The 21,539-nt window shown below is 42.4% G+C and overlaps 1 protein-coding gene across 2 annotated transcripts in view; it reads left to right on the top strand.

Annotated features, from left to right (window-relative positions):
- PDE10A (phosphodiesterase 10A) overlaps positions 1-20,954 on the top strand; it is a 233,315-nt gene extending 212,361 nt beyond the window's left edge. For both annotated transcript variants that reach the window (XM_053592323.1, XM_053592324.1), the window contains exons 20-22: positions 6,091-6,171; positions 10,741-10,829; positions 15,097-20,954. In XM_053592323.1, coding sequence (XP_053448298.1) covers positions 6,091-6,171; positions 10,741-10,829; positions 15,097-15,214 — 288 coding nt within the window. In that variant the 3' untranslated portion in view covers positions 15,215-20,954. The remainder of the gene's footprint in view (positions 1-6,090; positions 6,172-10,740; positions 10,830-15,096) is intronic.
- The last annotated feature ends 585 nt before the right edge of the window (positions 20,955-21,539 follow it).

Below are 21,539 nucleotides of genomic sequence, written 5' to 3'. Positions count from 1 at the left end.
ATTTAACAATATCTTAGTTGCTGATGTTGCTAATTATTTCAGAAAACTATAACCAATCACATATGGTAAAGGATTTAGCAATTATAAGGTAAAAAATGAGAGTGGTTATTCTGCTATAGCTTACTTCAATATGAGTGTAAATGCTCTGATCGCAACTGTGTTTAGGAACTTACCAAACAATAATGTGACAGTGGCCTTCAGTAGCTGATCTTTTGTTCATTCAATTCAACAAAAATTACTGGCCATCTACTTTAGGTAGGCCCTGGACTAAGTTCTCAGTGGGACCTGTAATATGTAATGTGTATCCGCCTGCAGCTAGACTTTCAGAAGAGTAATCATTTTGTACCACAGACAGGAGAATGTGAAAATGTACCCAATGGTCAACTCACCTGCAGATTATGGAATCTTCAGTATGTGTGGAATAGTAATTTTCCTTGACCCATTTTCTTGACTAAATTATCTAAATTGTTCTAAAAATATTTTCTTTACTTCTCAGTTTACTTTCTGAATTGTCTGGAAGTAGAATATAATTCTCCTGTCCAAATGAATCACAAATACCTAGACTCCTGCATATCCAAAGATTACCTTATGGAAAAAAAAGCTATAAATTCTTTGGATACTTCTTTCTACTTTTAGAAATAAAAGTAATTTTGGAAGGCAAAAAGTTTCATAGCTGATGACTAAGTCATGTTTCTCACTCATGTAGAAGAATGTATGAAAAATGTAGAAACCAGCAAATCATTCAGCCACAAGTTTAGTAAGAACAGGTTAGAAAGCTGATTTCTTTTGTAGTGGTAAAGCCAAAGAATTCTTATAGCACGAGGACTCCAGACCTTGAGCTGATCACACTCGCGGTGTTATTTCCTTTTGGTATTTCTTACATATTTCAACGCACACACTTGCGAGACCTGGTTCCTCTTTGTGTGTCAGAGCCTGGTTACCACCAGACTCAAGTAGGAAGATGGTTTTAGATGTGTAATTGACTCTTGACCCACACATTTTTGAACTGTGTGGGTCCACTTATACATGGATTTTTTTCATTCAATATATTGGAAAAGTTATGGAGATTTGCAACAATGCGAAAAGATTCACAGGTGATCTGCATAGCCTAGAAATACCAAAAAGAAAATTAAGTCACAAGAATATCATAAATGCATAAGTATCTGCAGTACTAGTCTATTTAACACTACCACAAATTGTACACATATTTATTGTAAAAATATACATTCATCAAAACTTGTTCACACAAACACAGGTGGATGGTGCTATGTGCAATTGAAAGACATAGACAAATATAAAGATGTAGTATTAAGTCAGATGGTGTTAAATCAAGTCCAGCGCATTCTGACCATTATAGTAACTGTGTAGTCCGCTCCTGTTGCTGTTGCAGTGAGCTCAAATGCTGCTGAGTGTCCACTTAGAGCATCGTGAGTCCTCCAGTTCTCCTTGGGAGCAGTTCATCTCCCCAGTAAACTGGTATCACAGTGAAAAGTTATCTCTCGCTGTTCTTGCATACTTTTCATGTTATCTGATGCAATACCATAAACTCTGAATAATACCCCGGGGCCCATGCGAAGTGCCCCTAGTGATGCTGGAAGTGCTCCCTAGAAGCAGAGGAAAGTCATGACACTACAAGAGAGAGTTGCCCTGCTTGATGTGTGCTGTAGGTGGAGGTCTGCAGCTGTGGCTGTCCCCAGTTCAAGATAAATGATCCAGTAAAAGGACCCTTGTAAAAACAGAGAAGGAAACCGTGAAACTGTCTCTGCAGCTTTACCAGCAGGCGTGAAGACCTTACGCTATTTGAAAAATGCTTTTTTATCTAGTACTGAACATGCAGCTTTGATGTGTGTGCAGGGTTCCTATAAGCCAAGGCATACCTATAGACTGTGATGTGATTCGAAACAAAGGGAAACCGTTCTATGACAACGTAGAGCAAAAGGAAGGGGAAGGATCTAAAGCTGGAGAATTTAATGCCAGCAAAGGATGGTTTGATAATTTGAGAAGGAGATTTGGCTTTCAAACAAGTTAAAATAACAAGAACATCAACATTTGCTGACTAGGCGACAGCACACCTCTTCCCAGATGTCATTAAGGAAATCCTTGGGAAAGGCATGTATCTGAACAAATTTTTAATGCAGGTAAAAGTGCCCTATTGTGGGGGGAAATGCCCACAAGTGAAATTTATTAATAAGGAAGAGAAGCAAGCACTAAGATTTAAGGCAGAAGGGTATAGGTTGTCTCTACTGGTTTTGTGCAAATACAGTTGTGTTTATGATCAGAACTGCCTTTTGTATAAAGCTGCTAACCACAGAGGCTTGAGGAAAGGTAAGCACCAGCTCTTGGTCTTTTGCTTGTACGGCAAGAAGGCCCAGACAGTGTGGACACTTTTTCTGGATAGCTTCCATCCAAGCTTTGTCTCAGAAGTCAGAAAGCACCTTGCTGGTAGCAACTGCCTTTTAAAGTTTTTGGATATTGAACAATTCCCCTTGCCACCCAGAACCCCGTGAGTTAAATACAGAAGGCATCAGATGGTCTACTTGCCCTAAACACAGTGTCTCCAGTTCAGCCTCCAGATCAGGGGACCGTGAGGATGTTTAAGGCTCATGATACACTGTATTCTATGGAAATGATTGTCAACACTGTGGAAGAGACTACCCAGTAAAGAGAAGGTCGTGAAAGCCTGGAAGGATTATTCCATCGAAGATGCCAGCGTGGTTACAGAAAAGCCTTCAAAACCATCAGGCCCCACAATTACTTCCTGCTGGAGGAAACCATCTAGATCAGTGGTTCTCAACCTTCCTAATGCTGCGGCCCTTTAATTCAGTTCCTGTGGGTCGCGACCCACAGATTGAGATCCGCTGGTCTAGATATTGTCCATGACTTCACAGCATTTACAACAGAACCAGTCAAGGGAATTACGAAGCAAACTGTGGATATGGCAATAAAAAGGGGTGGGGGGAGCAGGGTTAAGCTATGGATCAAGGAGGAATTCAAAGCACCATAGCAGAGGAATGCGCGGATGACTTAATGGAGATGCATGAGCGCTTCCAAGCCAGCGATGGGTGAGGAGGAGGGTCCAGAAGAAGCACCGTGTCTCACTAGAAAACCACCGACCTTACACAGTGTGACAGCAGCCCTCGGATGAGTCCAGGCTGCTTCTGACTCTTTCACAACAAGCACCAATCCTTCCAGCCTTTGCTTTAGCTTTAGTGCCTGTATAGAAACATTCTTGGGGGAAATGAAAAAGCAAAAAGTCAGAAATTACTGTGCCTTTCTGTCAGGTTACGCCAGTGCACCTGCCGCTCCTGCTTCTCCCCGCCCCTTTCTGCTCTGCCCCTGAGACGGTGAGGCCGCCCTGCTCTTCCCTCAGCCTGCTCGGCGTGGAGATGACGAGGGTGAAGAGCTGCTTTCCCTCCCTGAAGAGCAGATGTGTTTTCCCTTCCCTGTGATCCTTGGTCACATCTTCTTCCCTGTGGGAACAGAGTGGATTATTCACATAACATGTAAAACACCAAGCTCCTTGGCTTGGTGTTGCTGCCAAGCTTCCGGCCAGCAGGAGGCTGTGTTGGTGATTAAGTTTGGGGGAAGTTCAGAAGTTATATGTGGATTTTTTTGTGCTGGGGGTCAGTTCCCCTGTGTTGTTTAAGGGTCACCTATACATATCTGAACTGTAATATTGCAGTTTGTCATCCTAATCAACAGTCTAAACGCAGTACCTGGATTCCTTCTGCAGATACCACACAGGAAACTGGCCTGGAACTAGTCTGTTGCTTTGTACCCCACTAAGATGCCTTTCATACTTAACAACTATGTCAGTATTCTAAAGTATGGATCCAAATGTGGTAGATATTTAATGTAGATAATTTTTCTTTTATGTTCCTCATTTTTATTCAGTACACAAGTGTTGACTGAGCTCCCCAGATGCTCTAAGGTGCAGTCTGCCAGGACCTTGCAGTCTGCGGGAGGAAACAGGATTACTGAGTCCTGCCAGTTGATGTAACTGTCCATGGCCTCCTGTTTCTCCTGTTTCTCCCCTCAGGATCTCGCCCCTACTTCAGATTGTCATGAACTCGTGTCTTGATGACTGCACCTTTCTAGCTTTTAGACTCACTATGACAGTAATGAAGAGGGTTCTCTTTGGTGACAAGTTGCTTGGGATTAAAATCTTCCCTTGGCACTTGCTGTGTAACCTCGGCCAGTCCTGTGACTTGACTGAGTGCATCCGTTAATGCATTTGGGAGATGGGCAGTAATGATTCTGGTTGTATTAGTACACCTGCTTCATAGCCTCCTTTGTGATAGAGGCAAAATCATGAGTGTGGTGTTCAGAGCCCTACGTGGCTAGCCCCGCGCCTGCTGTCTCTGCCACACGTTCCCTGTCCCTGCCTCAGCCCCTCTGGTGTCTCCACTGCGGCCTCTGCAGTTGTCATTTTGGTCTTTGTCCCTGTAATGACTCTACCCAGAGCACACTTCCCACCCCTCCTGGCTCTGCTGACGCCTCAGCCTAGCTCAGCTCTGCATTGTGGACACGGCCGTGGCTCAGTCTAGCTCAGCCCTGCGTTGTGGACATGGCTGTGGCTCAGCCTAGCTCAGCCCTGCGTTGTGGACACGGCCATAGCTCAGCCTAGCTCAGCCCTGCGTTGTGGACACGGCCGTGGCTCAGCCTAGCTCAGCCCTGCGTTGTGGACACGGCCGTGGCTCAGCCTAGCTCAGCCCTGCGTTGTGGACACGGCCGTGGCTCAGCCTAGCTCAGCCCTGCGTTGTGGACACGGCTGTGGCTCAGCCTAGCTCAGCTCTGCATTGTGGACGTGGCTGTAGCACTGAGTTCTTTTCCTTTTTAGCATTAAGTCCATATTTAAATCATTGTTTATTTAAAAATCTGTTTTCTTATTGGACTTGTGAAGTCTTTGAGAGCAAGAGATTTAGTATGTTTTACTCACTTATGATAGAAAAGCAAAGAGTTTGAAAACCCCTGATTTTAATACATCAGTGCTAACAGTAGTGCAGAAGCTGTGCCTGAGTGCCTTCGCCTGGTGGGGACAGGTGCCTTAGTCCTGTACTGGAAATACTCAACAAGGGTTACAGTTAACACGTTTGCAGATCCTTTTTTAGTTAATCTAGGAAGTTTCTATCTGTACTGCTGACTTTTGAAAACAAACGTGATTATAATTACTAACATACTAAATATGAAGGAGCAGGAGTTAGGAAAAAATTAGAAAATGTTAATGGAAAAGATTTTAAGCTTTTACTTTCATAAATACAGCAGAACCTCTGTACATTGACCACCCAAGGGACTGTAACTAACTGGTCCTCAGCATGCAGAGCGGGGCAACGTAAGGAGCTAGGCCTCCTGCATTGACACACACATGTGGTGCACGTCCAGTCTGTGAAAATTAGGTCATTGTGAGGTGGTCAGCGTCGGGACATGGTCAGCTATGGAGGTTCCACTGTAATGAAACAAAAGCAAGACATTAAAAATCTACATAATTGGAATAAGGCAGGTGGCCATAAGTTCGTGTGCAAGTATTTTAAACTGCACACAACCTTTACGGACACCCTGTAGGTCTATCTCAATATTTCATGAGGACTAAGTGAAATGATATTTATAAATTACTTAGCCCAGAGCCTTTCCTTACTAAATATTATCTATAATTATAAATTTGATGTGTATCCCTTAATATTGACTTATTGACCCTTATTCTTCCTCTGTCAATATTCCTCTCTGAAGCCTAGAGCTGAATGCACCTTAAAGAGCATTTGAGAATGACGTGGGAAGGGCTCGGAGGCCGTTCTGTGCTTTGGGCCAGCATCTGCTCACTATTAGCACCAGCATCTTAGAACTCTTACTGACTTCTGTCAGATGAAACCGGAAGAGGTGACAGGGTTTCTGGAAGCCGGCACAGGAGAACATCAGGATGAAATACTGAACAGTGATGCGTTACATTTTTATAATTTTGACATGTTTCTTTAGTCAATGACCAGAAATAAATATTTTGAGGAAAATTAATGAATAAAGGGAAGAATTTATTACTAATATTTTAGAACCACTTGAAAATTGAGAAAGCCTGACTTTTCCCCCTGTTTATCTTAGGGTGATGAAATGAAGAAGTTGGGAATACAACCTATTCCTATGATGGACAGAGACAAGAGGGATGAAGTCCCACAAGGCCAGGTACGGCTGCGAATTATTAACGTCAAACTGGTACTTTCAACATCAGATGGTCTAAGGTGGTCATAAAATTATGAGTATAAATGGACACCATCTCATAGTATGTTTGAGTACAGAGAAGGGGTCATTCTGGGTCTGGTGATGTAGAAACTTACTGATTCATCTACAAGGGCTGAGAACTAGAAAAAGAACTTCACTTACCCTTGAATCATCCTCCACTCAGATGAGCCTTTGTGCTGAGACCCTGAGGCAAGCAGATTGGAGCAGGGCTTTGTCCTGCTGGGACTTTGTCCCAAGGTTGTAGTCAAAACTGGAAACAAACCCTTGAGGGTCTGGCTGTCTCATGGACTGGATGGACATGGTGCTCAGCAGACAGAACCTAGACTCACTTGAAACCTTCTTGTGTTAGATGGAGTTTGGGGACAGCTAGACCAAGACCAGGAAATCCTGTGAGGTTTAAGGACTCACAGACACCCTTGTTAGCACTTCTGCCCTGCAGATGCCGTTCCATCCCAGGACCTGGGTTCCTTTTCTGACTTGAAAGCCCGGATGGACTTGAATTATTGAACTTTTAAAAGCAGAAAATGCGTGTCAGTTGTCTATACAAAGATTTTTTCAGAGATAACATAGATTTTGATTCTGGCAAATAAACCTTAGTAACTTAGTACATTTTGAGTTTTGTCTCAGCATAAATTGACATTAATCATTCTCTTTCCAGGACTTACTGCCTCAGTTATGTTTGTTTCATTTGTTTATTTTTGTGTTTTGAGAGCTCCTGTGTGGTCTCAGCTTTGCATGTGTTTACTTGGGGTGTGGTGTATTTCTTAGATTATGGTCTTCAGTTGCATAACAAGGAAGAAAGTTATGTACCAATAATTATAATATAGATAAGTTCAGGGACATTTTAAAAAATTCACAGGATGGAGGTTTCGGATAAATTCTTAAATTATTCTACTTATTGATTTATACAAATTCAGGCAAGTCCTCAGCTCATACAGGGCATCAGCATAGTAAGTAGGTTACAGCCTTTTCCACGGCTGTGGCCCCTAGTCCTTGGCTTTCTTGATAAGCTGTCCTCCCTCCCCCCTCCCCCTCCCCATCCCCCTTCGCCTTCACTCTCTGAACATGCACCTGATTCTCGGCATGCACACTGTGCCTGTATCTTGCAGTTTAGTTGCTTGTTAACATATGTGTGGAGTTTTCCCATATATGGCATCAGAGCTGGTGTCTCTCCTGTTTAGCATCTGCTTTTCATATCTTAGTTTAAAAGCCATTTTCCATTCTGAGATTATATAAATATTTGCCTATATTTTCTTTAGTTACTTTTTTGTTTTATTACTTTATATTTGATTTGTTAATTCATTTGGAATTTATCGTATTATATGGTTTAAGATCAGGACCTAAATTTTTCCTTCCCTGTTAAACAGTCATCCCAACAGAATATCTACATAGCTAAAAACTTCTCATTGATGAGGTCAGAGTAGAGGTTCCATTCATGTGTTTTTAATTAAGAGAATAGTTTGTTTCAGAATAGTTTGGGGGGTTTTTTGCCAAAATTCCTGATGTATTTACAATGGGAGAGGGTTTTACACAAAATATTTCTGTGATAAGCTAATATTTTACCAACCATGTCACTTCTTAATTACTGATTACTAAGAAATTATTTTTTGTCATAATAACATAATGCTCTACTTTCCAATAATCTGTATTTTGGGATCTTTTGCCCCATGATGTGTGCTAAATATGGAAGCAAGTAAATCTCTGCATGACACATAATGTTAATAATGGAAATGCAAAGGCATTATTCTAGAATACCTGAGGCTGGGCAGTTTATAAGAAAATGTTCATTTGGCTCACACTTGGCTAGGCTATACAAGCACTGGGCCTCTGCTCACCTCCCACTGCAGCCTCATGTTCTTCTCACATTGCAAATATAATCATCACTTCTTAATAGTCTCCAAAGGTCTTAACTTGTTCCAGCATCAGCCCAGAAGTTCAGAGTTCAAAGTTTCATCTGAGACTCAGGCAAGTTTCCTTATAGCTGTTGTGAGCTTATGGAATCAAACAAAGTGGTGGAACAGACGTTGGGTAAACATTTCTAGCATGAAAAGGATAGCCCCGAGAAAGGGGTAACCAGCCCATGCACGTCTGAAACCCAGCAGAGCAGACTTTAAATCTTAACGCTCCAGAATCTCCCTTGACCTGCGTCTGGCCTCTGGGCACAGGGGTGAGCAGCCCCAAGGCCGCAGCCCTGCGCTCAGCTTTGCTCAGGGCAGCCCACGGGCTGTTCTCGTGGAGTCCGATGCTTGTGGAGTCTGGTGTTTGTGGCTCTTCCAGGCAGAAGTTCATTCCATCATCTAGGTGTCACTCCAGGAGTGGCTCCACTCCCCCGCAGACCTACTCCAGGCTCCAGGGCTACCTGAAATCCGGGGAAGCGTCCAGGCCTGGCCACTCTTGCACTTTGCCCAGCTGCAACTCACCCCACAATGACGCCAGCAGGGCTGGAGCTTGGCGCCCTCCCGAGCAGCAGCCTCAGGGCTAGCTGGGCTCTCTGAGCTGTGACTAGAGCCGGGACAGTGGGCATGCAGGGGCTGGCAACACCTGGGGGTGTCCCCCCCACCACTTTGTCCTCCCCAGCCTCCTTGGAGCATTTTGGCATGTGCTTGGTGATCAGCTCCCGGCTGCCTTTTATCGGCCTGAACTTTCTGGCCAGTGGTTGTCCTGCAGCTCTTTGCTCCTCTACACAGCAAGTGGCACCTTTCCCAGATTTTACACTCTGCTTTTATTGTAAGGGCCCTTTCAACTTTAGGTCATTTCTTTGCTACTGTATCTGATTTTCAGCCTGTAGAAACAGCCACATCACTTGTACTTCTTGAACACCTTGCTGCTTAGAAATTTCTTCTGCCAGATAGATACCTTAGGTCAAATCACTCCCAAGTTCGGCCTTCAACAAAGTAGGATAGAGACACAGTGCAGCCAAATTCTTCACTGCAGCATGACCAGGGTGACATCTGCTCGAGTTCCCGGGAGTGCCTCATGTCCATCGGAGCTCTCAGCAGCCTTCGCTGGCCATATTTTTAGCAGCATTTTGGTCATGACCCCTCTACAAGTCTCTAAGGACTTAAACCTTCCCCCGTTTTCCTGTCTTTTTCTGAACCCTCCCCATTCTTCCATCCTCTGGCCATTCCGTACTCAATTCCAAAGAAACTTCCACATTTTCAGTATCTTTACAGCTATGCTCCACTTACAGCTATGCTCCACTTATTGGTACTAATTTTCTGGCTTAGTCTGGGTAGTGTTGCTATAAAGGAATACGGAGGCTGGGTCATTTGTAGGAAAAAAAGAGTGATTTGGCCCAGGGTTCTCCAGGCCGTACAAGAAGCCTGGCTCTGACACCTGCTGCTGAGGGCGGTGTTGGGAGACTTCCCACCAAGGCAGAAGGAAGGGAATTCAGTGTGTGTGGGGGGCAGGTGACTGGTCTCTTTTCAACAACCGGCTCTCAGGAGAACTCTGTACAAACTAAGAGAGCGAGGACTCACCCATCACTGTGAGGACAGCACCAAGCCACTCACAAGTCACCTTCCGTAAGACCCGCCTCCAACACTGGGGTCACATTTCATCCTGAGGTTTGGAGGATCAGATCCAAACTATGGCCTTCACTGTGGGGACAGATTGAGCAACAGGAGGAAGGAAAAGGGACTGCACATGTCTGATGCTTCAGAACCCTGTGATGCATCTGGTTGAATCTCCGTTTTTTGTTTTATTTATTTATTTATTTATTTATTAAGAATTAGAAAGTTACGGTTTGGGGGTGACCTCACCTAGGGAGCCAGTTTTATCTTGTGTGTGTTGTCAACCATTTGGGTGGCTGTTCACAGCCACAGACTGTTCTCTGGCTCATGCGACACCTGGTCTTTTCCTGGCCTTCGGGAGGCCAGTTCGAGGCAGCTTCCTTTATTCTCAGTGACCCGGAATTCCTAAGGAGGTGTTCTTTCTTATTTTTAGAGTACTACAATTTTCAAATTGTGAAACTTAGTATGTATAGAGAAAATGGTAGCCTGAAAGAAGTATGATGAAATCAACAATGTTTATTGTAGGTCAAAAAAAGGGGTGTGTGTGTGTGAATAAAATATTAGGAGAACACACAAGGGGCAAAGCCCAGAGGAACAGAAAGCACTGTTACAACTCCTGAATGTCAAGTTGGAAGAGACGGCTGGCAAGCTGACTTTGAAATGTCCGCAATAGAGCACTAGTTTTCCCCAGAGATGAGCAAAGGACTTGAATTGTAGATTGAATGATCTATAAATAGAGTGTCATTTCATGTATCTGGATTCTAGATGCCAATAGACATTAGCTTTCAAAATACATTTTAATTTTTACATTTCATTTCTAAGATGTATTTTAATGCATTTTAAAATGCATACTACAATATCCCACATATCACATGTGTCAAAACTAGAACATTTAATTTTGCAATTAAGCTTCAAAAACAGAAAACTAAGAAATGTAAGTATGACTAGAATCTCTAATGGACAGTTTTGTTTCTTGCCCGTGGGTTCTGCACGGAGGCAGCTTGGATTCTACAATGCTGTAGCCATTCCCTGCTACACCACCCTGACCCAGATCCTCCCTCCTACGGAGCCCCTCCTCAAAGCATGCAGGTATGTGCAGTAGTTCCAGCTGTGACAAAACTAAGGCTCTGTGTGGTATCTGTTACTCCATCAATACGTGTGTCTTAGCCACCATTTACAATAAATACCGTAATTTCATGGGATCTGTATTTGTCTAGGTATTGGGTGGTTGTGTTCAGGGGTTCCTAGTCTAGCAGCTCCCCAGGGGCGGCTTCTCCCCTGTGATCTGGCTATCGTCATAGATGAGTCTTGGATGCTCAGGCAGCTTGTCCTGGCAGCTCTGATGAGAGGGGAGCAGGAACAGGCTGGGGTGGGTGGGTAGCCAGGCCCAGTCAGGGTCAGAGAGCCACCTGACCAGGAGGGTCTCCATGCAGAGACCATGGTAAGAGTCTGGGGGATCCTTCCACTTGCTTACACTTGTATTCAATCTGGGTGTTTGCAGACATTGCTTTCATAAAGGAAATTTAGTAAATTCTTGTAAGGGCAAGCTGAGTTTTATACTTTATGAAAGTTGTATCTGTGCTGAGGGGGCCTCACCTCTTGGGAATCCCTGGGATCAGGGGAGAGATCCCTGGGCTGACCAGCTTGTATCAATACTGCTAAGTGGCACGTGGTGTTGGCCTGTGAGAGGCTTGAGTAGCCCAGTGGCTGCCATTGATTTTATAGCCATTCATTTATGGTGTCCTGCACAAGTGTAGGTGAAGAGCAGTTGGACATGAAACCATTCATTCTCCAAAAAGGAGCAACAAGTCAGTGATGGTGGTGATGACGGTGGTGATGGTGGTGGTGATGACGGTGGTGATGGTGGTGATGACAGTGATGACGGTGGTGATGGTGGTGATGATGGTGATGGTGGTGCTGATGGTAGTGATGATAGTGGTGATGACAGTGGTGATTGTGGTGATGACAGTGGTGATGGTGGTGATGACGGTGGTGATGGTGGTGATGACAGTGATGACGGTGGTGATGGTGGTGATGATGGTGGTGGTGGTGGTGCTGATGGTGGTGATGGTGGTGCTGATGGTAGTGATGATAGTGGTGATGACAGTGGTGATTGTGGTGATGACAGTGGTGATGGTGGTGATGACGGTGGTGATGGTGGTGATGATGGTGGTGGTGGTGCTGATGGTGGTGATGATAGTGGTGATGATGATAATGGTGATGGTGGTGGTGACAGTGGTGATGGTGGTGGTGATAGTGGTGATAATGGTGGTGGTGACAGTGGTGATGGTGGTGATGATGGTGGTGATGGTGGTGATGATGGTGGTGGTGGTGCTGATGGTGGTGATGATAGTGGTGATGATGATAATGGTGATGGTGGTGGTGACAGTGGTGATGGTGGTGGTGATAGTGGTGATAATGGTGGTGGTGACAGTGGTGATGGTGGTGATGATAGTGGTGATAGTGGTGGTGGTGACAGTGGTGGTGACAGTGGTGATGGTGGTGATGACGGTGCTGATGGTGGTGATGATGGTGGTGATGACGGTGGTGATGGTGGTGACGGTGGTGCTGATGGCAGTGATGATAATGGTGATGATGGTGGCGATAGTGGTGATGACGGTGGTGATGATGGTGATGATGATAATGGTGATGGTGGTGGTGACAGTGGTGATGGTGGTGACGGTGGTGCTGATGGTAGTGATGATAGTGGTGATGACAGTGGTGATAGTGGTGGTGGTGACAGTGGTAATGGTGGTGATGACAGTGGTGATGGTGGTGACGGTGATGATGGTGGTGATGATAGTGGTGATAGTGGTGGTGGTGACAGTGGTGACGGTGGTGCTGATGGTAGTGATGATAGTGGTGATGACGGTGGTGATAGTGGTGATGACGGTGGTGATGGTGGTGATGATGGTGGTGATGGTGGTGACGGTGGTGCTGATGGTGGTGATGGTGGTGATGACGGTGGTGATGGTGGTGATGACGGTGGTGATGGTGGTGACGGTGGTGCTGATGGTGGTGATGGTGGTGATGATGGTGGTGATGGTGGTGATGACGGTGGTGATGGTGGTGATGATGGTGGTGACGGTGGTGCTGGTGGTGATGATGGTGGTGATGGCGGTGATGATGATAATGGTGATGGTGGTGGTGACAGTGGTGCTGATCATGGTGATGACGGTGATGGTGGTGATGATGATGGTGCAGAGGTCCCCACACCATGGTGTTTTAAACAGACAGGACAGTAATATCAGTGTAGAGGTGCTTATGAGGAAAGAAACTCTGCTCACGTCACTTACTTTATGATTTAAGGAGGGTAGAAAACTTGAATGGGGACCTCTTTCTCTTTAAGTCTTCTTATCCCCAAAAGAAATGTAAGCCATTTTTGTCTTTCTGTCCTCACCTCATGTTTCTTTCTGTCCTTTCCTTAACTTCTCTCAAAGGTGAACTCAATTACGAACATTAGAATTTTTTAAAGATTTCCATTTTACTTTTCAAAGAACTCCCCTCAGGGAAGGCCAAGAGCACTAAGGAAGGACTGGGCAGCCTGTGAGTCAGTGTTCTGGGGGGGCCAAGCCCTCGTCCACCTGTTTCCCATAACTACACTCAAGGTTGGCTGAAGTGGTCGCCCTGTGAGAGGGTGGAGTAGGGGCACTGGGGCAGATTGTCAGAGCCACAGCTAACACAGTGTTCTCTCATTCTGTGCCTTGAGATTTATGTTGGGGCCTTTTTTTTTTTCTTTTTTTTTCTCCAAGGAAAAGAAGCAAAGCCAACAAAGAAAAACCTTAAAAATTTATCTTTTTTTTCCTATTTAAGAGATGGTTTTTTTTTTTTCTCTTCTCTCCTAGAGAGATAAACATAACATTCCAGCTTATTTTGGTGAACCCTACCTGACCTTAATTAGCGGTTAGTTTAATAACACTTTAACCTTTTTAAATAAGGGCTGAACCATGATGGATAGATACTGAGTGTGAACTAGGACTCATTCTTGATGGGATTAGGGTATAAAAAGAAATATGCTATTAAAGGGAAACTGGAATATCAATATAAATTTAGACATATTGTTAGGAAAATCCTAACCAATCTTCAAAAGTCTTTTCCTATCCCAAAAATCTCTGTGTTTTATGCTGGATACTTAGAAACCAGCAGAAGGAACATGGCCTATGATTGTCGAGCACTGGAAAGGTTACTGGGGAGTGTTATATGGAAAGGTTTGGCAATCTTGTGTTCAGCTTTTTTTGGCATCATTGATACGCTCCTGCTTCAAGATTTGGCTGAACCATATAATCCCTTAAAGGGCATTTTACTCTTATTAGCAATTAAAAATTCATTATGTATCATTACTGTTCAAGGAGACACTATGTCTTTCTATAATATATCAGAAAATCTCCGGAGAAGTACTACTTGATGGTATGGTACAGAAGGTAAAAGTGTTAAGCTTTGCAGGTCATAGTGTGGGGATTTCTTTTGTCCAAAAGTGTTTTAGCATGTTTGCTAATGGTAATTTAGGAGAAGTTGAAAACTGTACTTTGTATGAATTTGAATTTGGTCTTTGGCAATTCCAAGGTTCCCTTCTTATTATGACTTTGCATGTAAGTAAGCAGAATCGAGCAGGAAATGATAATAGGAGATAGGAGCCCTACCAGGTCAGCCATAAAGAAGATGATGGCTGTGCAGTGGTTGTGACCACATGAATAAAAGAAGCTTATGATGCCCATGATGTTTGCACTAAAGACACTGAGGAAAAGATTAGAGGACTTGGTAGGGAAGGAGACGAGCCTGTAGTACAGATAAGAGATCACGGAACACAAACAAGGTTTTACTATAATGAGGAAATGTCACGAGTCTGTGCCAGCTGTAACGTAAGAAGACTTTTTTATGTATGGCACAGTGTTCAAAATAAGGACACTCCCAAGTTTCAAGTGTAATATTCTAGGGCTTAATTAAGGCCTCCCGTCAGCACCTTCCCACCTCTCGAGCTGAATGCCCAGCCAGCCATTTTATCAAGGAGTGTCCCTGCCTCCCCGCCATCCTTCCTTCCCATTGCCCTCGTGTTCCTCGCAGGAGGTCCTAGGGGCTGTTCGGTCCCTTTTCACATCAGCCCTTCTCACTCACACACTGAGGAGTGACAGATCCTGAGCAGTGCCTTGGCCTTCGAGGGGGTCCAGAGGGCACGGTGCCCCTGGTGCTCTGTTGGTGCTGAGGCTCTCATGACAGCTGGCCTGACCACAGCACCGGGTGGCACCCACACCAGAAGCGCTTGTGCCTAGCTGCACCCCAGGACTGATGGCTAGTTTCTGAGATAGAGCCCAGAAGTCTGTGTCTAAACTTCTCCTGTAACTGCACCTGTTACCCGCAGGGATAACCTCCAGCAGTGGGAGAAGGTGATCCGAGGGGAGGAGAGTGCCATGTGGATCTCAGCCCCGCCTGTGGCCCCGGGGGCCTCCGAGAAGCCGCCTGGGAAGAGTGACCACTGACCCCTCTGAGGAGCTCTCCCGCCTAAGCATTCTCATCTTGCTTCTGTGACCTTTTCCCTTTTATTTTTGTGGGGGACCTACGCCTGTAACGGGGGTGCAAACCTCTCCAAGAAAGTAACGTCAAGGTGAGGTGCCAGGCAGATGCCCTCCTGCCAGAGCCATCTGTGAGGCATCTCGGGCAGCAGCCGCCAGGACCGCCCGTGTTGAGAGCTCAGCCAGCCGAGAGACTCATTTGACTTGAGAACTGGCCTTTTCTAATAGGCTAATATTGCTGAGGCCTTAATGGAAATGGACAAAAATTACTCAGAAGGGGTACTTTTCCATTGTAACTTTCCAGTGAGGGTTTAAAATGGTACTATGACGGTATTGTACTTGGGCTTGAACACCAGTGTCACTTTGATGTTGTTGGTTTTAAATAGGAATTTTTACACGTTAATATTGTGAGCGTTCATGTGTGAACTGTAATGCTTGTCATTAATCTGAGTCGCAGTCCCCAGCCTCAGGGCAGGTATCATTGCGATCACAGTGTCAGAAGTGGTAGAGAAGTCAAATTTAATTTCAAATCTTCAAGAATTTAGTTAAGGGACTAAAGTGTATTCTTTCAGTTTATATTAAAGGGCTTAGATGATTACATTGAATATTAAAGGGAGTAGGCTGTCCTTTTGAGAAGAAATGTAGGCATACATCGCAGTGAATCTCAGAACTTCAAGTATCAATTCAAAAAATGTCAAATGATTAAAATTTATTTTCCTCATTGTCATTTTGGAAAATTTACGAAACCCTTTGCTTAACAAACAAAATAAAAGCAAGGCATTGCGATTTTTTTTAAATGGACAAGTCTTATGGATATAAAATGTGAATTTTTAATAATGATTCCTTTATATTTTCACTCTGTCATTGCAAAATTTTAGACTCATATTCAAAATGAAAAGTTTTCTCTAAAAATTATTTAATTAAATCCCACACATTTCTTTTTTAAAAAATGAGATTAAATCATAAAATGTAAGTCTTTTGTATTTTATTTTGATCTACCCCCTTCTCTCCCGTTTATCTCCGTCCTTATGTGACCTGATCATATTTCAACAGCTTTCTATTCACGGAGTGAAAGTTGAGGAAGGAAGTAGCACAGTCACATTACACCTGTAACTTCTGTCTTCTTTACTCTTCTCGCAGATCAAATATCTACAGAGAAACCTGTGGTTTGGGTGGTTTATTCTGTGTGACTTCTTGGTTGACTAATATTTCCATATAATGTAAATATTTTTAAAAATATAAAGGTAACACTGTGGACCCCTTCCTACAAAGATGACACGGCAATCACTACTGGTGCACGTTAATACTTTAAAGATTTGGGCACAGTGGACAGTAACCTCCGACCCGAGGTTCCTTCTAAGCTGAAAGAAGTAGACAGAGTCTCAGGTCCGGCCGGTCCAGGACGAGTGGTTCGTTCACTGTTCACATGGAAGAACACTGGAATATTACCTTTAAGGAAATAAATTTTTTAAATATGCTTCTACGTATTTAATACTACATACATTATTGTTTATATGAGCTTGGTTTTGCAGAATTAAATCAGAGGCTTCTACAACATTGTTTATTTATGTTGTAGCAGAGTTAGCTATACATAAACATTGTTCTTATGTTAAAATTAACACTATGTGTTCAATTTCCTTACGGGCTTCGGAGAGTTGCCATCTTCCTTACATGGAGTTGCATTTGCTATTTTAATTATACAACCTGAGGTAAAAATGTAATAACTAAAGGGAGATGAATCTCACTGTGGCTAGACGTACACACAGCTACACATGCACATGGATGGACGTCGTGTACGCAGACACACGGAGATGTGCGTCTACACCCTCGTGCGCAGATGCGGGCGCACACACGCGTGTGGGATATACACGCATGACGTACACATGAGACAGGAGAGAAAGGCCAGCAAACACGCATGAAAAACAAATATCAACACCAGTCTTCAAAAATGGGGATTTTTTTGTGTGTGTGTGTTAGGAGATATATATTACTTGATGCCGAGCTAACTAGAAAGTGTCTTTTTGTTGCTGTATTAATTGAATTAAACTCTACAACACTGCACATTTTTCTGCATACACGTTTATGAAACCAGATTCCACCAGATATAACTTTAATTACAAAACTCAATCTAGTCATCTGATTTAACTTGGAGACTAAATTGCAGGAGGGAGTACATCCTGCCAGATTATTATTTAATTAAAAGGATTTTAAAGGAATCCAGAAATTCTGCTTGAAAATACAGAAAAACAATCATGGAGGCAGGAGTCTCATGGCTATTTTTGAATTTTTAAAGTTGCTTTTTCAGATAAGATCATTACAGAAAATTCTCTAATTTCTTACAGTCGCGTGTTATATTGTGTGACCTCTACTTTGAACAGTTTCCCAAAGGAATGTATGGATTTAATGATTAGTTGATTTCTTGTGAAAAGTTGTCATAAGAGAAGCACAGTATGAAGGAAAGATGGAATTCTAATGTAACCTGTTAATATCCCTTTTGCTGCGTGTGAGATATTCTTAGTAATCAGATTAACCTAAAATGAAAGGGTCCGGGTTACAATGAGACTTAGTTAATGCTTTGCTTTAGAAACTATGTAGTCAAGAGTGTTTTTGTACTTGGCAGATAAATTTAGCTACCTTTTTAGTTGTTCCTTATCTTTTCCCCAGAACTTTTCTTCAAAGGACAATGTAATACCACAAGGTATTAGGCAGATGGATTTTATGGTGAATTTCTCATTAAGGTGATATTTTATCGTGGGCCAAATTTTCTCTGTCCTGTATACATTTGGTAACCATCTATGAGTATATGTAGAATGTTCAATTTGCAGAGATTTATATTGATTATGACGATTCATAAAAAATAAGTTTTATGGTCACCTGCAATTATTCCATTATCCTTCCAGACATAATGAATATATATTTTTAGCTAGAAATGTTCTTGGAAATGTAAAATGCATGTCAAGAACTCCAAATTCTAAACTCAGGCAAGGTAATAAAATCCTAAAATGTAATTATCTCATTACTTAGCAGATGACTATGGATTAATTAATCAATGAGAGCCACTTTAAATGCAGTAAATGTAGAGGCTGATTCTCAAATATGATCTAATTCCTAGGGCAGGGACTGGGATCCATTTCTCAGCTCCACTTATGTCAGAGAAGCATATGAGAAACCAGTCTTGCAAAAGAGATCAACTTTGAAACGTTAGACGCCATTTCCCTGGTGCCTGCTGCTCTTCAGCTGACCAGGGCCGTACAGGCGTCACAGTGGTATTCCAAGAGGCGCCTTCTCAGAGCAGCAAAAGCAGGATGAATTTGAACCTAGAGCTGTCCAGTGTAGGTTTCCTCTTCTTAGCATGCTTTTAAGATTTTTTTTTGGTTTTCATTTTGAGCAGCAACCTCAGTGAATGTTGCTTCATCAATATGTTCATGTACACACTAGATATGTTTGTACAGAATATAATTAGACACATAAATCCTTAGATAGATGGATTTTTAAATAGGTTTAGATTTTGATATTGTGTTTCTGCTCTTTTAACTCAAAATTAAGGTTTGAGCTTTAATAGAACTAAATTACTCACCATGCCTTGGCCTGTGCCTTTATTTTAAATACTGCAATCAACTTCCTCATTCATGTACTCATTATTTTGCTTTCCTTGTTTATCTATAATTGAAACATTTAAAGGGACATCCTTGGTTAATTTTATCCAGTTGAGTAAGTGGGATCATTCTCTCCCCATCGGCTTTCTTTTATTTGACTTCATTAACATATACCCTGGTGACTGTCACCAAGGAGTTGTTCAGATTCAGTCTTTCCTGCAAGAACTGTGATGCTGATTATGATGTGATTTTGTTGGGTTTCAGTTATATAAGCATGACTTTGATTTTGAAAATCATTTCTCTCTTTTACGTATTTCAAGCGTGTTTGCTTTTCTACACATCACTGATTTTATTTAGGCTTTTATTCTTTAAGGACTATATTCAGCTGGTCACTGCAATGGATCCCTTCTATTCAAAGTATTTGTTTGATTTAAAAATCATTGTAAAATTAGCTGAGTATGCCTTCAGCTGGCGTTTCCCCTAAGCTTGTCAGCGCATGGCTGTTACATTCATACATGAGCGTAAGTATTTATCCTAATACACCTTTGGCTGACATCTTTAAACATTTCCATTATGTTTCAGTAAGTGATACTCCAATGCAGTACACACTTTTTAAAATCTTTTTTTCACTGGATATTTTGGTGATTGAAAGCACTGGATGCATGTTACATGACGGATAAGAATAGCAAAAACGAAAGGAAGACAGTCCCAGCGGTGTGCTCATGCCAGACTAAGACACTGGAACAAAGAGAAAAACACCAATGTTTCCTAAGACACACTCACTACCTTCCCTTGATTTTTTCTCTCCTCCCCTCAACCATGGAAAGCCGTGTTTTTAAGTCATGGGTAGTCAACCTGCTCTTTCCTGCAGGCGTGAGAAATTGCAACGGGAAGCAGGCAGGGCAGAGCCCCGCCGGGCGTGAGAAAAGTCACCCACAGACCACGGCAGAAACTCACAGCCGAATACGATTTGCCAAATAGGAAGGAAGTCGGTTTATACATTTCAGTTTTGGGCTATTTTTTGTGGTACTGTATATTTGCAGAAGTTTAAGTGGAAAGTTTGTACTTCTATTGTATAATTAAGTTTTAATACTCTAGCCCAACAAAATATCATTATATCATGGGCATTGCAGCCTTTGTTTTTTTTTCTTTAGTCACTTCAATATCTAGTCCTATGCTGTATCTCAGCCTGTCTAAGTGACATTTGGGAACATTTTCCAACTGATCTGTTACATGGTGTATATGCTATGTTCTTTTAGTGTGCAAATTGAAAGTACAATAGATTTGTCCACAGAGGTGTTTCTGCACAGTGCCCCTACCTATTTGAAAACATGCTTGCCCAAAACACTGTGAAACGGTTACAAAAATTTGTACAAATTTGATTCTTTCTAAAAAGAACAAGTGACTTTCTTTACATAAACATATAAAAAAACGTGCTTCTATATCTGGATCTAAATAAGACATCTAAGAGTATAGTGGTGATAATTTCCTTACTGACCAAAAACTGCCAGAGCGTGATAGGGGCTATGTGCTGTCAAAAATACGCCGCTTATAACAGACTGAGGTGTGGAGTCAGTGAATCTGCATCCAGAGTCTAGCAGGCTCACTATCAGAGAGAATTTCAAGTTAACATACTCAACTTTATCATAGTTGATGAGTTAGTAAATTTAAAAAATGATTTTATATGTATGACATAAAAATCTTTGTAAAATGCGCAAGTGCAATAATTTAAAGAGGTCTTAACTTTGCATTTATAAATTATAAATATTGTACATGTGTGTAATTTTTCACGTATTCATTTGCAGTCTTTGTATTTAAAAAAAACATTTACTGTTATGTTTGTATAATAGAACAGTAGCCATTTATTATAACCCTAAACAAGTTGTAAATAAATTCATAATTCAAACAGCCAGTATATATGCATATATGGGTGTTATATTGCAAAATCTTTGTCTTACTTACATTCTTAGCACAGCAAGAATTCTTTTGTCAATATGTAATTACACATATAAAGTATATATATGTATCATACATGAAATATATAGAGAAATGTTCATACTTTTAATGGATATCCTTTGGTGTGAATAATTGAATACAGAGTTTTTAAAATATGATCTTTCACGTCTATCATTTGCTCTCATTTGTGGGGAAGGTAAGAGACGCTACATGAAAGCTCATTGAGTACACCCCAGGCCTTGATTGCCCAGAAGATGCCCAGTTAGCATCGAAGTACCGTGTTTTGTTTGCTACAGACATTTTCTACAGAAAGGACAACACAACATAAAATGTTAAATTTTATGAGATGATTTACTGCTTCCATTGTGTAATTATAAAGGTCAAAGGCTGTCTGGGGAGACAGTGGATTAGTAGGGCAGTTGCTTTGGACCGGGAAGCCAGTCTGTTCCCTGGACAGCCCAGGCCCTGTCCCCGGGAGCACATCCTTGGGAAGAGAGAAGGGCTGTGCAGGGAACAGGAGGTGTGGTGCTCAGGCGGATATGTTGGGATTCCTTCTGGGATAGTAGGAACAATTTCTGGGGTAAAACCTCTAACGTCTGTACACAATCATAAGCATACTCATGGTTTTATCTTAAAAAACTCTGCTTAAAGAAACTTGATTTTGGCTATCTCTGCTTGCCATCTGATGGGCAGACTAATGATAAGTATTTAAGACTAAAAAGTTAAAGTTCATTTTATCC

This window comes from Nycticebus coucang, chromosome 5 (assembly GCF_027406575.1).
Source record: "Nycticebus coucang isolate mNycCou1 chromosome 5, mNycCou1.pri, whole genome shotgun sequence".
NCBI classification, from domain to species: Eukaryota; Metazoa; Chordata; class Mammalia; order Primates; family Lorisidae; genus Nycticebus; species Nycticebus coucang.
This window is presented reverse-complemented; position numbering and strand designations above follow the sequence as displayed.